This window comes from Oncorhynchus clarkii, unplaced genomic scaffold, assembly GCF_045791955.1.
Source record: "Oncorhynchus clarkii lewisi isolate Uvic-CL-2024 unplaced genomic scaffold, UVic_Ocla_1.0 unplaced_contig_13440_pilon_pilon, whole genome shotgun sequence".
Classification (NCBI taxonomy): Eukaryota; Metazoa; Chordata; class Actinopteri; order Salmoniformes; family Salmonidae; genus Oncorhynchus; species Oncorhynchus clarkii.
The window spans coordinates 7,501-24,802 of NW_027258963.1; the positions used below are offsets into that span (position 1 = coordinate 7,501).

Consider the following 17,302-nt stretch of genomic DNA (forward strand, 5'->3'; position numbering starts at 1 on the left):
TCATTTCATTTAAACCTAGGCAACACAGAGAATACTGTAGGCCCTATAACAATCATTTGTTTAACTGGAAAGTTGGTGGAATTGTCTCTGCCTCTCTCCAGTACTTTATCACCTGTTCTAAATAGAAGTTTCATCCAAAAAGAGGGCTAATATTTGAGGCTAGCCAACTCGATACTGTAGTTCTATTGTTCTAAGACAAAAGTGATTCCAAGAGTTCATCTCTGGTGGACCGGAGGGAAGGTGAAGCTGAGGTCAGTCAGGTGTGGGGTAATGTGAAGCTGTAATGCATGTGGTAATGTCTGATGTAATAATGCATGTGATAGTGTGGAGCTAATGTCCCTTGTAACTAAATGATGAGATGGAAGGTATTCTTTATTTTATGAGAAATGTAAGTAAAGCTATTGAATTTGGCCCAAAAATGAGGTGCATGCTGCCTCTGCTATGTGGGGTGTGGTAGCGTGATAATGTGATGTGGTAATGTGGGGAGGTAATGTAGGGTGTGAACCTCCCACCTATCACCTGGCAGACTGAACAATAGACCAATAGATACATAGATCAGCTAAGCACCACCCACGGGCCTAGACATCAAATGGTGCATGATTGGAAATCTTACACCGGCCCACTCTACATACAGGCTGAAGCGTTTCTGCAGATGCCACTGGTAAGAGTGTGTGGTGCGATTCATTGTATATTTGATTGAAGTTAAGTAGACTTCAGAAAGACTTTCCAGATTGTAATTTATTTTGGTCTAATTGTCTGTATTTAATCCAGATTGCTCAATTGGATTCTGAAAAGGGTACATTTAATCAAATCCTTTTCAAATGTTTTTTCATATAGATGTGCCTTCAAACTGGGTGAACCTCATTCAAATATCTCTTAATAACACTACAATTCATCAAAAGAGTTGAGCTGTAATTGACATGTTGTTCTCTAGTCCACGCCAAATAAAACCAGCTAACATTCTCTCAGTTCAACTGTAATTGTTGGACGTTTTAGATGTGCTGACAAATGAAATAGTGGCAGGAAAGTATTTCCCTCTGCCACATCCAGTCCCCTGTATTCATGGCACTCGATTTATAAAAACAGAATATGGGACGAAGACATTTCTGGAAATAAAATCTTCAAACAAATTATCTTTCACATGGTTTAGGTATTTTCTTTTATTTCAAACAATTGTTTAATGGTTTATACCGTACAGTGTCTTGCAACACTCCTTTAATATTCCTACAACATGAATCTACATTAAATCTTTAACTTTTGTTTAGCATCCTTTGTTATGTATCAAGAAGGTGCATTTGACCATTATTTGACCACTTATTTCACTATTGCCACAGCATGTTACCTCATAAGACCGTTACCTCATCAGAAATAGGACCTCAAATAAAGCCCACGTTGCCTTTTATAACGCGCAATGGAGGTTCATGTTAGGAAACGTGATTGGTGTTAGAGGTGCAGCTCCTGGGTAGGGCTTCACAGTTCTACTGGCTGTCAATTACAATTGCACCCTGGGGTAAAACTAACCTGAGAGATGGCAAATGGAAGTGGAAAGTTAACTACTGGGCACAACAGCACTTCTACCTGGTGGGTTTCCCTGCAGGGAGAACGATACAGATACAGACAGTAGGACCTGGCAGAGCCTTCCTGCTCATTCAATTTGATACATTTTTAGGATGAAAAAATGCACAATACAGTATAACTAACAGAATGAATGCAAATGGAATTTGGCCATCCTATCAGTGCCCCAATAAAATTTGTTGGTGCACGACACCACTGAAAGCTGTTGTCAGTGAAATGGCTTCTGGATACAGAGAGCAGTGCTCTTGTCGTGACCCTGCACTGATGAACTGAATCAGCCCTCGTGTAGCCGCCAGGAAGTCCAGACACTGTGCTAGTAACTTATTAAGGGCCTGACTTGTCTGGTCCCCAGCCCAGATATGGATGGAGCTTGCATTATTATGGTGACTGCTGGTAATGAGGGCTACAGCCATATACAGCCATATTAGGTCTAGTGCGGTGCCCTGCATGACGTGTCCAACGCATTTAGCCATCGGCCATTTTGAGACTCCACCCGGGGTACAGATCAGTTTGTCCTTACAACCTCAGTGCTCTCAAAGGCAACATAGTCGTTGTGAGGACAGTGTGTAAAATTATCTATAATATCACTGACGTGCCACTGAATGGGCTCATCTGAAAATAGTTGTTTAACAAATGTGGAAATTGGACCTAAATATAGAGCTTTTTGTTACGTCACTAATGGACTAATAGTTCTATTCTATTCTATTTTCTTCCATTCCATTTCATTCTATCATCCATACTGTCGATGACCAACAGTGATTTCCAGAAGTGTTATGGATTAATTCTCCACCCACATTATTATTATTATTAAGAGGCGGCTTTTTCACACAGCTGTCGCGGCTAATGCTATAGGTACGTACGTTCTACAGCCATAAATACTATGTAGGTTTAGGCCTATGAAAAAGCCCAGGTGTGCCCGTTGTAACAGTTTAAAAGGAGGCTTCACAGAAATCACACCTGCAGGCCATTAATACCCTGGAGGAAAATGTCACTGTTGATTATCCCTGGGAGCCTGAAGAGAGGGACAAATAAAATATTGGCTGTGCCAGTCTATAACCTATAAAATGGGGTTGAGGGGGTTGAGATTGAGGAATGTTAAAGGGCACTTTGATTCTAATGAAAATGGAAGATTGTCTCAGTGACTTTCTACCGGTTCAATCTATGTCAATATTGCAGCAAATAACAGAAGTAAGTCAATTCCCTATTGCTTAACACTGAGAGAGAAAACCAAAGTATCTTGATATCTGTTAAAACAAATGTAGGCAGAAAGGTAATGGATCTAATGCTTCAACTAACAGAAGATGACTGCAAATCTGTAATGCATCACACTTGCTCATTTCTTCATATAAGATTATCAATAGAATAGTATGACTATTGACCTTAGTATTTAGAAAGACAATTTAACCTTTTTATCAAGTCAAATGGTTTAATTGAATTGTGATTATCATTTTGCTTCCAAAAAAAACTTTTCCATAATAGATATATTTATAAAAACATTCATTCATTATTTATCTCTTGTTTTACTGAAAAGATAACTAAATGATGGTGTGAGAATAATTTGATTCATTGAATTCAGGTGAAATGAAGTACAAGATCATATTTTAAGTGTGTGGCCTTGCCGCCTAGTGTTTCACACGTCAAGGCGCTGTTTTTAAAAAGCGCTTGCCTGCATTTAATTTAAATATCAATAAAGTTACCTCGTAAAATTCTAGACAGTAATTCCAGATATGAATGAATGTCAATAGAGCATGGAAAACAGTAGCGATAAGACATAATCGAGATCAAATAAGATCTTTAAAGATCCTACAACACAAGGTGTTATAATACTGAAATGTGGGTATACATATCTTCCCATTAAGAGATGCTAATACAGTTTAATGTTCCATTACAGCTAACTGTAGTGCAATAGCTAGTCATTGAAATGAATGAATTACATTTGCAAGTAGACAATTAAGAAAACAAAATTATATCCAACATTGAACCATGAGCATCAAGCAGTCGGTAATCAAATAAGACATCGGTTTCAATTATCAGAACTAAATCAGCTTCAAATAAACCTGAAGAAAAATGCAAATGACACACGGCCCTCAATATTATCTGGACAACCAGTTTAAAAACAAGGCCCAAAGCTAAAACAATAAGCCTACCTACTTGTTAGTAAGGTTCAAACTTTGAATTGACTTTGAAACTAAAAAGTATGCACTGAACCCTGTTGTCATTGCACAACTTCTCATGAGGTTCTCGAATTTAGGAGCATTGACGCAGAAGACTACAGCGCTTTCAGTGATCATGAAAACATTAGCCAATTAGTTCAAATGCAAACGATTCATTTGTGTGTTTTATTACTGTATCACAAACTGTTCTCTCCGGTTTCAACATCTGTGGACTGTGTTAGCTTACACACAGATGGTGAAATCCCCAATATGAGAATAGACAAACCAAAAACGTAAAATCGTTATACTCCCTCGCTATGTGATGAAAATTCCTCAGTGAGTTTTGAAAGAAACAATCAAAACTTTGAGCCTGAACTCAAAGCTAAGAAAAGCATAGAGGAGAGAAGAGAATAATGTCCTCATTGTCCTCATCTTACCTGAGCTGTGCAAATCATCTTTCCCCTTACTGTTCCGTCTCTGTTCAGTCTCGTCCGGGGACATCGTCTGTCGTCCAAAGTCCCCAGGGACACAGGATACACCTGTGGGGTCACTACTACCTCCCAGACTGGGGTTGGTGTTGGAGCCACACAGATTTGGGGTCCCCCCACCACACCGTTCTGAGACTTGGCTGTCTGGGGGAGGTAGGCAGAGGCCATGCCTAGTGTTGGTTGAGGGCATCTGGGGGACATGCCAGGGAGTCTGGTGGGTCTGGTGCTGTGGGTGGTGGGGGTGCTGCTGATGCGGGTGTCCTCCACAATGGTGGTGTTGCTGCCCTCCGTACACGCCCTCCTCCCCGGGTCCAGGGTACCCCCCACATGGGGGTGAGGAGCCAGGCAGGTCAGGGTAGGATATGTGGTCAGAGCGTCCGTGCAGCGCCAGCGGGGACTGGCTAAAGGCAGGGTGGGGGTGCAGACCCTGGGCCGGGGCGTGGGGGCTACGGAGGCACCCAAACAGGGAGTGATCCATAACAGTGCTCCACAAGATCCACCCAAAAGACGAACCCCCCTAAGTCCACCACACACACAACCACAAAAACTTACAGGAACTACCAGAGTGACTAATTGAGGCCACAAGACAGCGATGTTGCAGGACAGAGAGTAGAGCAGACTGAAGCCAGTTGAGGGAGGTGGGTGGACCCAGAGCCTCAAATCAGGGCTCTCCTCCACGGCTCTCTCACCTCTCACCTCCGTGCGCTCCCCGTTAGTTCCCAGGGAAAGTGATCGGAGGAGGTTGAAGGAAGGCAGAGATCGCAGCGTTGAAAGGTAGGGCCTCCGGTTATCCCGAGCATGCAGCCTGTTGCCAGGCACAGCGCGGGTAAACACTGACTCTGCTGAGCTGGAGCTCGGGTGTCAGGACACAGGGAGACGGTAGACGGAGAAGAGAGACGGAGGAGAGGAGAGACGGCTGAGGCCAGAGTGGTTCCAGGGAGAAGGTGGTTCCAGGGAAGTTGGGAGAGAGAATGAGAGGGAGGGAGGGTGGGAGGAGGCCAGGAGCAGGGATGTTATATATAGGACGTAACGTGAGAGGGAGGCCGGGTCACTGGTGAACTGACTCACTGCTAGGCTTCTGACCACATGCATACGATCTTCCTCCAAAACGCAACGCACAATAAATCTAAACCATTCCAATGGCCTGGCCTCCAGAAAAGTGGGCAATTTATTTTGGACCCACCCGACCCCCTCGACACGATTTCTGAGAAGTGCAGTGTTGCGTCAGACTTTAGGGGGTTGGATATGAGGGTTTGGGGGTTCAACACCCCAACATTATCTGCTGTTTGTGTGTTTACTGCATATAGCTGCTGATGCGTTGCATTTAGGTGTATAGGTCGTTTGAAAATATGTTTACTGTATGTATGTGGCCCAATATTGGACTCCATTCAGCATCTGATTGATTTGATCAACTTTTTATCCAAATCTTCAAATATTGTATGTGTGTTAACATTACCCCTTAACCCCTCCACTCTACTCCCCTCACCCACACCCACACACACACCCGCACACACACACACACACACACACACACACACACACACACACACACACACACACACACACACACACACACACACACACACACACACACACACACACACACACACACACACACACTCCTAAGCATTTAAGCCCTAGTAGTTTTAAACATCACTTTGTCATTCTTTAAATGTATTTTCGTGTTTCAAGTCTTCATTAAGTTTTTCCCTTTTTCACTGTGTGTTTTAACTGTCAAAGTATCTCTTTGATCTGAGTTTTTTCAGCCATTAGAAAAGACTTCATGTGAATTCATTATGGAAAATTATAGGGGGGTTGTATAAACGCAATAGAGTGGAGAAAAACTAATTTAGCGCAATGAAATGAGTTATTGTTTGTCAAAGTGATTCACTTGGCAGTTGTTTTTACCAGCTTTCATTTACAATTACAGTACCAGTCAAAAGTTTGGACACAGAGACTCATTCCAGGGTTTTCTTTATTTTTACTATTTTCTATAATGTAGAATAATAGCGAATACATCAAAACTATGAAATAACATATATGGAATCATGTAGGAACCAACAAAAATGTTAAGCAAATCAAAATATATTTTATATTTGAGATTCTTCAAAGTAGCCACCCTTTGCCTTCATGACAGCTTTACACACTCTTGGCATTCTCTCAACTAGCTTCATGTGGTAGTCATCAGCAATGCATTTCAATTAACAGGTGTTGCTTGTCTAAAGTTCATTTGTGGAGTTTCTTTCCTTCTTAATATGTTTGAACCAATCAGTTGTGTTGTGACAAGGTAGGGTGGTATACAGAAGATAGCCCTATTTGGTAAGAACAGCTCAAAGAAGCAAAGAGAAATGACAGTCCATCATTACTTTTAGACATGAAGGTCAGTCAATGCGGAAAATATCAAAAACTTTTAACGTTTCTTCAAGTGCAGTCGCAAAAACCATCAAGCGCTATGATGAAACTGGCTCTAGTAGGACCGTCACAGGAAAGGAAGACCCAGAGTTACCTCTGCTGCAGGGACGATAAGTTCATTAGAGTTACCAGCCTCAGAACTTGCTGCCCAAATAAATGCTTCATATAGTTCAAGTAACAGACACATCTCAACATCAACTTTTCAGAGAAGAATGATTAAATCAGGCCTCAAATTGCTGCAAGGAAATCACTACTAAAGGACATCAAAAAGAAGAAGAGACTTGCTAAGGCCAAGAAACACGAGCAATGGACATTAGACAGGTGGAAATTAGACATTTGAGTTTTGATTCCAACCACTGTGTGTTTGTGAGACGCAGAGTAGGTGAATGGATGATCTCTACATATGTGGTTCCCACCGTGAAGCATGGAGGAGAAGGTGTGATGGTGTGGGGGTGCTATGATGGTGACACTGTTTATTATTTATTTAGAATTCAAGGCACACAACCAGCATGGCTACCACAGCATTCTGCAGTGATACGCTATCCCATCTGGTTTTCGCTTAGTGGGACTATCATTTGTTTCTCAACAGGACAATAACACCAACACACCTCCAGGCTGTGTATGGGCTATTTGACCAAGAAAGAGAGTGATGGAATGCTGCATCAGATGACCTTGCCTCCACAATCACCCGACCTCAACCCAATTGAGATGGTTTGGGTTGGACCGCAGAGTGAAGGAAAAGCAGCCAACAAGTGCTCAGCATTTGTGGGCACTACCTTAGAGACTGTTGGAAACGCATTCCAGGTGAACTTGGTTGAGAGAATGCCAAGAGTGTGCAAAGCTGTCATCAAGGCAAAGTGTGGCTAATTTGAAGAATCTCCAATATATAATACATTTGGATTAGTTTAACACTTTTTTGGTTACTACATGATTCCATATGTGTTATTTCATAGTTTATGTTTAATTCTATAATGTAGAAAATAGTACAAATAAAGAAAAACCCTTGAATAAGAAGGTGTGTCCAAACTTTTGACTGGTACTGTACACACAGCACCTTCAGAAAGTATTCATAACCCTTTACTTCTTATTTACAATGACGGCCTACCCTGGCCAAACCTTAACCCAGATGACACTGGGCCAATTGTCCGCTGCCCTATGGAACTCCCAATTACGGCCGGTTGTGATACAGCCTGGAATTGAACCAGAGTCTGTAGTGATGATTCTTGCACTGAGATGCAGTGCCTTAAACCGCTGCACCACTCGGGAGCCAAAAATGAAATAGATTTTTTTGTCTCACCCATCTACACACAATACACCATAATAACAAAGTGAAAACATTTCTTTATTTAATTTTAGCACAGTATTGAAAATGAAATACAGAAAAATCTCATTTACATAACTATTCACACCCCTGAGTCTGTTGGAAAACGGACTGTACTATGTTTTTCTATAGGATTTTGCCTGTACATAGCTCTATTACGTTTATTTTCATGCCCCAAAACTCCCTAGTCCTTGCCGATGACAAGCCTATCCAGAACATGTTGCAGCCACCGCCATGGTTGAAAATATGAAGAGTGGTACTCAGTAATCTGTTGTGTTGGATTTGCCCCCAAACATAACGCTTTGTATTCAGGACATAAAGTTAATTTCTTCAACACATTTTTTGTAGTTTTACTTTAGTGTCTTATTGCAAACAGGATGCATGTTTTGGAATACTTTATTCTGTACAGGCTTCCTTCTTTTCACTCTTTCATTTAGGTTAGTATTATGGGGTAACTACAATGTTGTTGATCTATCCTCAGTTTTCTCCTATCTTCGCCATGGTGAAATCCCTGAGTGGTTTCCTTCCTCTCTGGCAACTGAGTTAGAAAGGACACCTGTATCTTTATAGTGACTGGGTGTACTGATCCACCATCCAAAGTGTAATTAATAACTTCACCATGTTGAAAGGGATATGCTTCTTTTATTTTTACCCATCTACCAATAGGTGCCATTCTTTGCAAGGCATTGGAAAACCTCCTTGGTCTTTGTGGTTGAATCTGTGTTTGAAATTCACTGCTCGACTAAGGGGCCTTAAAGATGTGTGCGGTACAGAGGCGATGTAGTCATTCAAAAATCATGTTAAACACTATTATTGCACTCAGAGTGAGTCCATGCAACTTATTATGTGACTTGTTAAGCACATTTTTGCTCCTGAACTTATTTAGGCTTGACATAACAAAGGGGATGAATAATTATAGACTCAAGACATTTCAGCTTTTCATTTTTAACGAATTTGTGAAAATATCTAAAAACATAATTACACTGACATTATGGGGTATTTTGTGTAAGCCGGTGACACACAATCTCAATGTAATTCACTTTATATTCAGGCTGTAATACCAAAAAATGTGGAAAATGTCAAGGGGTGTGAATACTTTCTGAAGGCACTGTGGTTCTAATAAATGTTATACAGTTTGTTTCAGTGTTATGCTATTCATAATTTCAAGCAGATTTCTATTCCCTTCTCACCATTTCATCAAAACAATTTCTACATAATGAACACTATAACAAAACTAGCACTTTAGATTTGAGAAATAAATGCACTCAAAATGGTGGTTACTTGGTAATAGTCTTTGTTTTGGAGACTGATTAGATGTCTATGATTCAATTCTTTCCAGACTATTCCCTACGATAATTCACTCAATCTCACTCAAACAAACTTTAGCATTTGAGTTAGAAATATTACCTTTGCTGGTTTGCTTTTAAAAGCATCTACTGATATATATCTGCGTCCTGGCTATTTTAAAGGCGACCTCGGTGCAGGAGAAACCACACACACATGAAGCCGGGTAGTGGGAGAGGAAATTAGATTCATTTTCAAGGAAATTGTTTTAACAGAAGGAGAGGGAGTGAGAGCCGTCCCGCCATCCACTGTTGGAGTAGATCTCTCTGAGCTGTAGCCGTATACAAAGAGTCTTAGGCTGCACCAGCACATCCGGTGGTCCTATCGCTAGGGGTCCTGGAGAAAAATACTGTGTTTACTTTACAAATTAGGCCAATTAGTAGCTGTGTAAAGTAATCCGTGGGTTTAGGACCTCACTTATATGCTCATATGGTTTCGTTTTGGTCCTGGGTATGGAGGCCGGCTGTAGCATGGAGGTAGGTTTCCCCAGGGGTAGATGTTGCTCTCCAGCCCAGTCCGGGATGCACTTGCAGCCCCTTTCGCAGAACGACGGAGACCCCTAAACCTCCGTAACTAACACCCGGTCGATAATTTGACTGCTCCCTGGAGGAAAGGGATTTTCAACAGGTGAGTCCTTTGACTTTTTTCACACTGTGGGCCGTGGCAGGTGTGTGTCAATGTGTGTGTCTGTGCATGTGTGTGTGTTCCTGTGTGTGTTTATATAGTATCTATAGTGAATATGATGTTAGACATTTAACTGCAGCTGTTGCTCACCCTGTAACCTGGCTTTGTCAATCAGTCTGGGTTTACACTGTGAGAAGGAAAGCCTGTGGCATACCGCTAGCATACAATGCATTACAAACAGTAGCGCCTCACTAAACTTCATAGTTTAGTTTTGATAATTAAAATATAAATATGAATAAAAATTGTGCTTGTGATTTATTGTATCATTGTCAGATTTGACTGTCTTAAAATGTATCATATTAAATAAAGTTAAACTGAAATAAAACATACATAATGAGTATACCATTTTCTTGTGTGCTGTTAGGTTTCTATATTTTATACTGGGATTCCTCTGAACTTTAATTTCAATTCTTTCAGAAGTCTGAAATTGCTACATATTAATTTAATGAGTTTTCAAACAACAACTTACCAAATGAAGAACTATAATGAAAGCCTAACTTTGGTCTGTCCTACTCCTTTATTGTGGTGCTTTTAGTGTTGAGCCTCAAAGATTTCCCTGGATCATTTCTCACAAAATGAGAAACTACTGTAACTCTGTTGTTTTGTGATACAAGAAACGGAGTAGGCGTGTGTGTGTGTGTGTGTGTGTGTGTGTGTGTGTGTGTGTGTGTGTGTGAGACTAACTGTAAAACTCTCCGTCAGCCAGCGTATCAGATAGATTCAACAGCCGTTGCGTCTTCCTTCTGCCGATGCCAGCTACTGCTTCACTGAGATAACACTATATCAAAGCATGTAAAGACATTTCAGATTCTTTCTACAACAACATAATGATTAATAGTTGTCATGGTAATATCAATTAATCATAACAAAGGGATAATGTACTTTCAACGCATACAAAAGCAATTCAGACGCTTTCTATATAACAATATACAGTATAATTTGGATGGGTTTTGATGTCATACACAAAATAATATCCCATACTCTTACACCTGTTGTATTACTGTATAGCATGGTGTTAGAGGTTTTATTATAGGATTTGAACTGTCATATTGTACACTATGTGTCTGTTGAGTGAAAGGGAAAGTCTGAAAGTTAGTATGAAATGTAGATTACTATTCCATGCTATAAGTACAATAATGAACTACAATAGCTCTACAAATCACTTTCCTATTTTTGAAGAAAATGTGTCTTCATAAAATCAGCATCATTTGTTTAGATCAGGGATGGGCAACTGGCAGAGGGGGTTCAGTCGGGAGCTCAACTTACTGTTGGGAGTTAGAATCGACAAGGTGCAATTTCAAAATTTGGAAAAAATGTGTTCAGCAGTTTTTCTCTTGGCAGGTTTCCGTTGACCCAGGTTTTTCTGACAAAAACAATGTTGCAAAACAAATGTAATGGGAGACATTTTCTAATGAGCGACAACATTTTTATTCGTTCGACAGAGGTGGATTTTTATTTTGTCAAACTTTCTTAATTGCGACAAATGATGATGGAAACAGTGTTTTTCTCATAAATGATGGTAACAATATAGCTCCACTTAACATTTAATTCTAAATGTTAAATAAAATAATTCAACTATAACAATTGTGTTTCTTTGCAAGACAAGGATTGTCCTGACTTTCAAGAATGCCTGAATTGCTTCGCCTTGCTTTTCTGGTAGACTTGCAAGTTTCACCATCAATTATTTCAGATCTACAGGAGTTCAAGTTTCACCATTGCACAAACCTTGACGATACGTTGGCTACCTGAAACAAGAAACAGACAAGTAGGAGGGCATACAGGCTTTCACCAGTTTATTACTGCGCAATTTGCCTAAATGGGTAATGGAAACACTTCAACCACTACATTTTTATTTCACAATGTAGGTATTTGCAAAATTGTGTTTTCCTTTAGGTGTGACGTCATTACGTCCAGCTGTTTTTATCGACACAGATACACTGAACAAAAATAGAAATGCAACATGTACTGTAGTGCTGGTCACATGTTTCATGAGCTGAAGTAAAATATCCATGAGAATTTTTCCACATGCAAGAAAAACGTATTGCTCTCAAATTTGTTTACATCCGTTAGTGAGCATTTCTCCTTTTCCAAGATAATCCATCCACCTGACAGGTGTGGCATATCAAAAAGCTGATTAAACAGCATGTCCATAACACAGGTGCACCTTGTGCTGGAAGCAACAAAAGGCCACTCTGAAATGTGCAGTTTTGTCACACAACAAAATGCAAAATGCAAACTGCAGGAATGTCCACCAGAGCTTTTTGCCAGATAATTAATTTACCATAAGCCGCCTCCAACCGGCCTTACAACCACGTGTAACCACACCAGCCAAAGACCTCCACATCCGGCTTCTTCACCTGCGGGATGGTCTGAGACCAGCCACCCGGACAGCTGATGAAACTGTGGGATTGCACAACCGAAGAATTCCTGCACAAACTGTCAGAAACTGTCTCAGGGAAGCTTATCTGCGTGCTCGTTGTCCTCACCAGGATCTTGACCTGACTGCAGTTCAGCGTCGTAACTGACTTCAGTGGGAAAATGCTCACCTTCGATGGCCACTGGCACGCTGGAGAAGTGTGCTCTTCCCAGATAAAACCCGGTTTCAACTGTACCGGGCAGATAGCAGACAGTGTGTATTGCATTGTGTGGGCGAGCGGTTTGCTGATATCAACGTTGTGAACAGAATGCCCCATGGTGTCGGTGGGCATAAGGTACAATGAACACAATTGCATGTTGGCAAGCTGAAAGCACAGAAATACCATGGTGAGATCCTGAGGTCCAATGTCGTGCCATTCATCCACCTCCATCACCTCATGTTTTAGCATGATAACACATGGCCCCATATCGCAAGAATCTGTACCCAATTCCTAGAAACTGAAAATGGCCTGCATACTCACCAGTCATGTCATCCATTGAGCATGCTTGGATGTTCTAGATCGATGTGTTCGATAGAGTGTTCCAGTTCCCATCAATATCCAGCAACTTTGCACAGCTATTGACTAGTTTTCTGATCCACTCCCTACCTTTTTTAAGATATCTGTGACCAACAGACATACATCTATCTGCATTTCCAGTCATGTGAAATCCATTGTCATGACTGTCCTGACCAGGTCAGGTTACAGGAGACCACAACCCTACAGATTATCTCTCAACCCCAACAGAGGAGGAGAGATCTAGGGGTCTGAACATGTGGGGGGTTTAATGACCCCTCACGCCCCTGGTAAATCTCAGGCCACAGACAAATTCCTTTGTCCTGTTACTATGGCGAACCAGCCTCAGAACATTAAACATGAAATAAAGGGACTTTGGAACAATGGTTTCCGTCAGCCACAACGGTGGTCATGACGATAGATGGAATATGAAAATGTATGTCATTTTTGTTTTGTTATTAAAGGTTAATAGATGACGTTATTACGAAAACATTGTAATGTGAAGACTTTTCCTAGTATACGTTTGATGTTTATACATTGTACCTTGTATGGAAAATATCCAAATCAAAGAGAATGTTTTGGGGAAGATGAAATGTTAAGTTAGTTGTCTAAAATTGGATTTGAATCAAATCTAGACCTTGCTTCATTAACTTGGTACACCCAGAGAATTGCCACCCAGAGAACCACCTAGCCTCCATCTCCCATCGAATCGTGGTATCTAAAGGGTTTCATTCCTATGCTGTGAGCTCTGAGCTACAGAGCTGTCTGTCGTCAGAAGACCCATTCCACAGCAAAGGGTGAGGGAACAGACTCCTAAGCCAAAAGGACACTGACATTGAGAGGACGACCAGAGAGGTGCGCCGGAGTAGTGCGTCATCGAGCAGCCTGAAGGCCTACGTAGAGAATCATCGGAGATCATCCCCACGTAATTACATCATTATATTCTGACCCATAAGAGCGGCAGTTTGGGGCAAGGCTAGGGTTAGAATAGCATAGCTGACAAATTCACCCAAATGTATATTTCTCTGTGTACTTTCTTTTTTCTCTCTCTTTTGAAATCCTCATTGTGTGTAACACGCGCCATAGTGTGTTGGCCCGTTATACTAAGTTCTAATCAATAGCCTATAATGTGTTTTGTCTATGTGTATCTTTTATCATAATTTTAGCTTTTTAGTAAATAAATATTCAACTAAGATTGGTGTGGTACGATCTCATTGGTGAGACCCGGGTCCGTGCAGATTCACGGGCTATACGACGTTCAGAACGAGATTGGTAGAGGCAACTGGTTAATTAGCGACTGTTGTAAAATCGATATTCTGATATTCTTTGAGTTAATTTGGGAAATAGAAACTCAATAAAAACGCATTTTCCCATGGTGCCCCAGGTTAATGAGTTAATAATTGCTTGATTCAGTTAATTACGCAATTAGAAACTTTAATCTTAATGAACTTTAATGAACAACAGTCGTCACATTAAGTAATACAACTCCACGACACCATAAATGAAGGCTTAATGAATTGATTTAACTTGACTGATTTCTTTAACTGTAAAACCAGTAAAATCTTTGAAATAGTTGCATGTTGCGTTTATATTTTTGTTCAGTGTAGTTAAATGGAAACGTTCCCTAGCAGACAATTGTCTATTTTCTATGCAAACTTTCTAAATGTCGACAATAACAACATTTCGCTTAGGACCCCCAAAGGTCTAGGGCCAGCTCTGACTGCATGTGGGTATGGATGTGGGTACCCAGATCCGAGAGCCACGGCAGCCCCTGATGATGATTTAATATTTTTTTGTGGCCCCCACTCCAAACAAAGTAGTGTAGTTATGTTATATACATATTTATAGAGGCATGAAATTAAACACCATATTTTACTGGGGAGAATTTACGGTGTATTATCAGTAATCCAGCAGACATTTGACACTGTGCAGAGTGTGTATCTATGTGAGACCATCTGACCCCAGTCGGTGACGCAGACTCTCTTGACCAATATCAGGAATAAAGGATTCCATGCTATGTACATCACACTGTCAACCCTTCTTAAAAGTCAAATGGTTTCTAACAAACACAAAATCCACTGGCACTTTTCAGCAGTCACAATCATGAATTACAGAGAAATCCTCTCTCTCTCTCTCTCTCTCTCTCTTTCTCTCTCTCTCTCTCTCTCTCTCTCTCTCTTTCTCTCTCTCTCTCTCTCTCTCTCTCTCTCTCTCTCTCTCTCTCTCCACATGTTGTTCTAATATTAGCTGCATTTCAGAAAAGTGAAGCTGACATGTCATGGTTTAATGGTTTCCTCTCCTTCCCTTCTAAAGGTCTTAGGCTCTCTGGCCAACATCCTAACTGCTATTTCATTCTGCCAATGGCTTTGTACTGAGCAAATTCCCGCATAGATCTAAATGTATGACTAATGATCTTTAAACGTATGATTCATTCATCCAGCTGTTTCCTCCTGCCACAGAATTTAACAAATGTATTTCTCCTAAATGTGTTGCACGCATTCACTGCATTTGTGATCAAGTCCAATGATTAATATGTTCCAATATGTCTCGCTGCCACTGCGGTTCAATGGGGGCTGGTGACTAATCAGTGCCTATACTGTACATACCAGACCATGTACTTTGAGACTGGATCCCAATTTACTAAACATTGGGGCGTCATGCCCATAGAAACTGAATGGGTCACATGTCTATTCAATTTCAACCCTACAGTGTATCCCACTCAAGGGGTGCAGGCTACTGTTTGGACACACTTCCCTCTACTGGTCTGGAGTGATATTACACAATGAGGTCCAGATAATACAGGTGTGGGATCTTAATTTGATCACCCTGTTGCAGAATAACTTTGCTACAACGCAGGACATGTTTTGTATGTATTTGAGGTTTAAAAAGGCTTCTGAAATTTGTAATTTCCACTTCGGAATTTCTAACTTGATCAACCTCTACAAAAATGTCCATTAATTATAATCCACATTATAATTCACATTTCCTGTTGCTGCAGGATTATATTCCTGCTGTAGCAAACTGGCTCAAGTGAAGATCCTACATTTGTACAGTAACATCAGCTGGAGAGTATAAGGTCTGACTCTGAACCCCATCCATGGTCCTATAGGCTGATCCTTAAATCAGGGGTGACCAACCGGGTCAACCGTGTCATGCAGGCTTTTGCTCCAGCCCTGCTCTAACACACCTGATTCCCCTAACAAGGTCCTGAGGAGCAGCTGATTAGTACAAGAGGTCAAGAACAAAAGCATTGCTTGGTTCACCCTCAAACCATCACAGAGTTTTGGACACAAAACCCACTGTAGAATCACTTCAGTTTTTACATGAGGTGCTTCAATCAGCCTGTTTTAAACAACACACCAGTCAAGGCTAAGCGTTTAATTCTGCCTGTAAATCACAGACCCACATTCTGGAACACATGTTCACACACACGCACACACACATGCACATGTTCAGTCGTGGTTGTTCTCTAATCAGGGACACAGTTTCTGATTTTCCCCCAGAACTCTGATCCTGTTGGAGGATGAACTGTAAACAGAGGGAGCGTGCACACATACAAACACACACAGAGCCCTGTCTGCCATGCTTGCATTGTGGTGTGGGTCGTAAATACAGCATGTACCGCTCCTTTAAAAAAGCCACAATCAAATGGGCCTGAATGCCGCATTTTCTTAGCTAATGGGCCATGACACAGCGCTGAGCCATGTTTACATGGAGCCAGACTGGCCTCTTTACAGAGCTGATTAATCCCAAACACTGTAGGCCTAATTAAGGGAAAACCTTAAATGTTAGATAGCTACACTCTCTCTACTTCCCTGTTACAAGTGTATATGGGTAATACAGACATGGACACACACACACGTGTGCAAACATGCACACTCTCTTAAAACAGACACACTTTTTCTCTCTCTCTCTCTCTCTCTCTCTCTCTCTCTCTCACACACACACAAGGGTAAATAGTACATCTGTTGTGTTTCTGTGATCACACTGCCTGTCATAAACACTGTGATAAACAGACGTGTATAAACCATCAGGTGTGGTAGCCTGGCTCTGTTCTCTCAGTTCTGTCTGGAGGACAACACAATATGTGGATGTGTTCACTGTGTTCATGTCAATATCCTGGGAGTCCTATTTTCATTATGACTGTAATGATTGAGGTGGCAGAACCAGCACAGCCTGAGAGGGACTTGAACCAGTGACCCTTGTGCCATAAAGGTCAACACCTCTTCAACGACTATCTATCCTGCCCAGTCATACAGCAATGATAAAGAAGAGACAGACAGCCCCGTCTGAGAAAGAGGAGAGAGAGAGAGACTGCATCGCTGGCCATTATAACATTATAACTCTCATGGTGAGAGTCTAAACAACAATCCGATTAAATCTGACTGAAGGAAT

General features: G+C 41.2%; 1 protein-coding gene across 1 annotated transcript in view; it reads right to left on the reverse strand.

Annotated features, from left to right (window-relative positions):
• LOC139399234 (homeobox protein MOX-2-like) overlaps nt 1–5,207 on the reverse strand; it is an 11,771-nt gene extending 6,564 nt beyond the window's left edge. Inside the window, exon 1 of the mRNA XM_071144751.1 lies at nt 4,166–5,207. Within this exon, the coding sequence (XP_071000852.1) occupies nt 4,166–4,694 (529 nt within the window). The 5' untranslated portion in view covers nt 4,695–5,207. The remainder of the gene's footprint in view (nt 1–4,165) is intronic.
• Nucleotides 5,208–17,302: the final 12,095 nt, after the last annotated feature.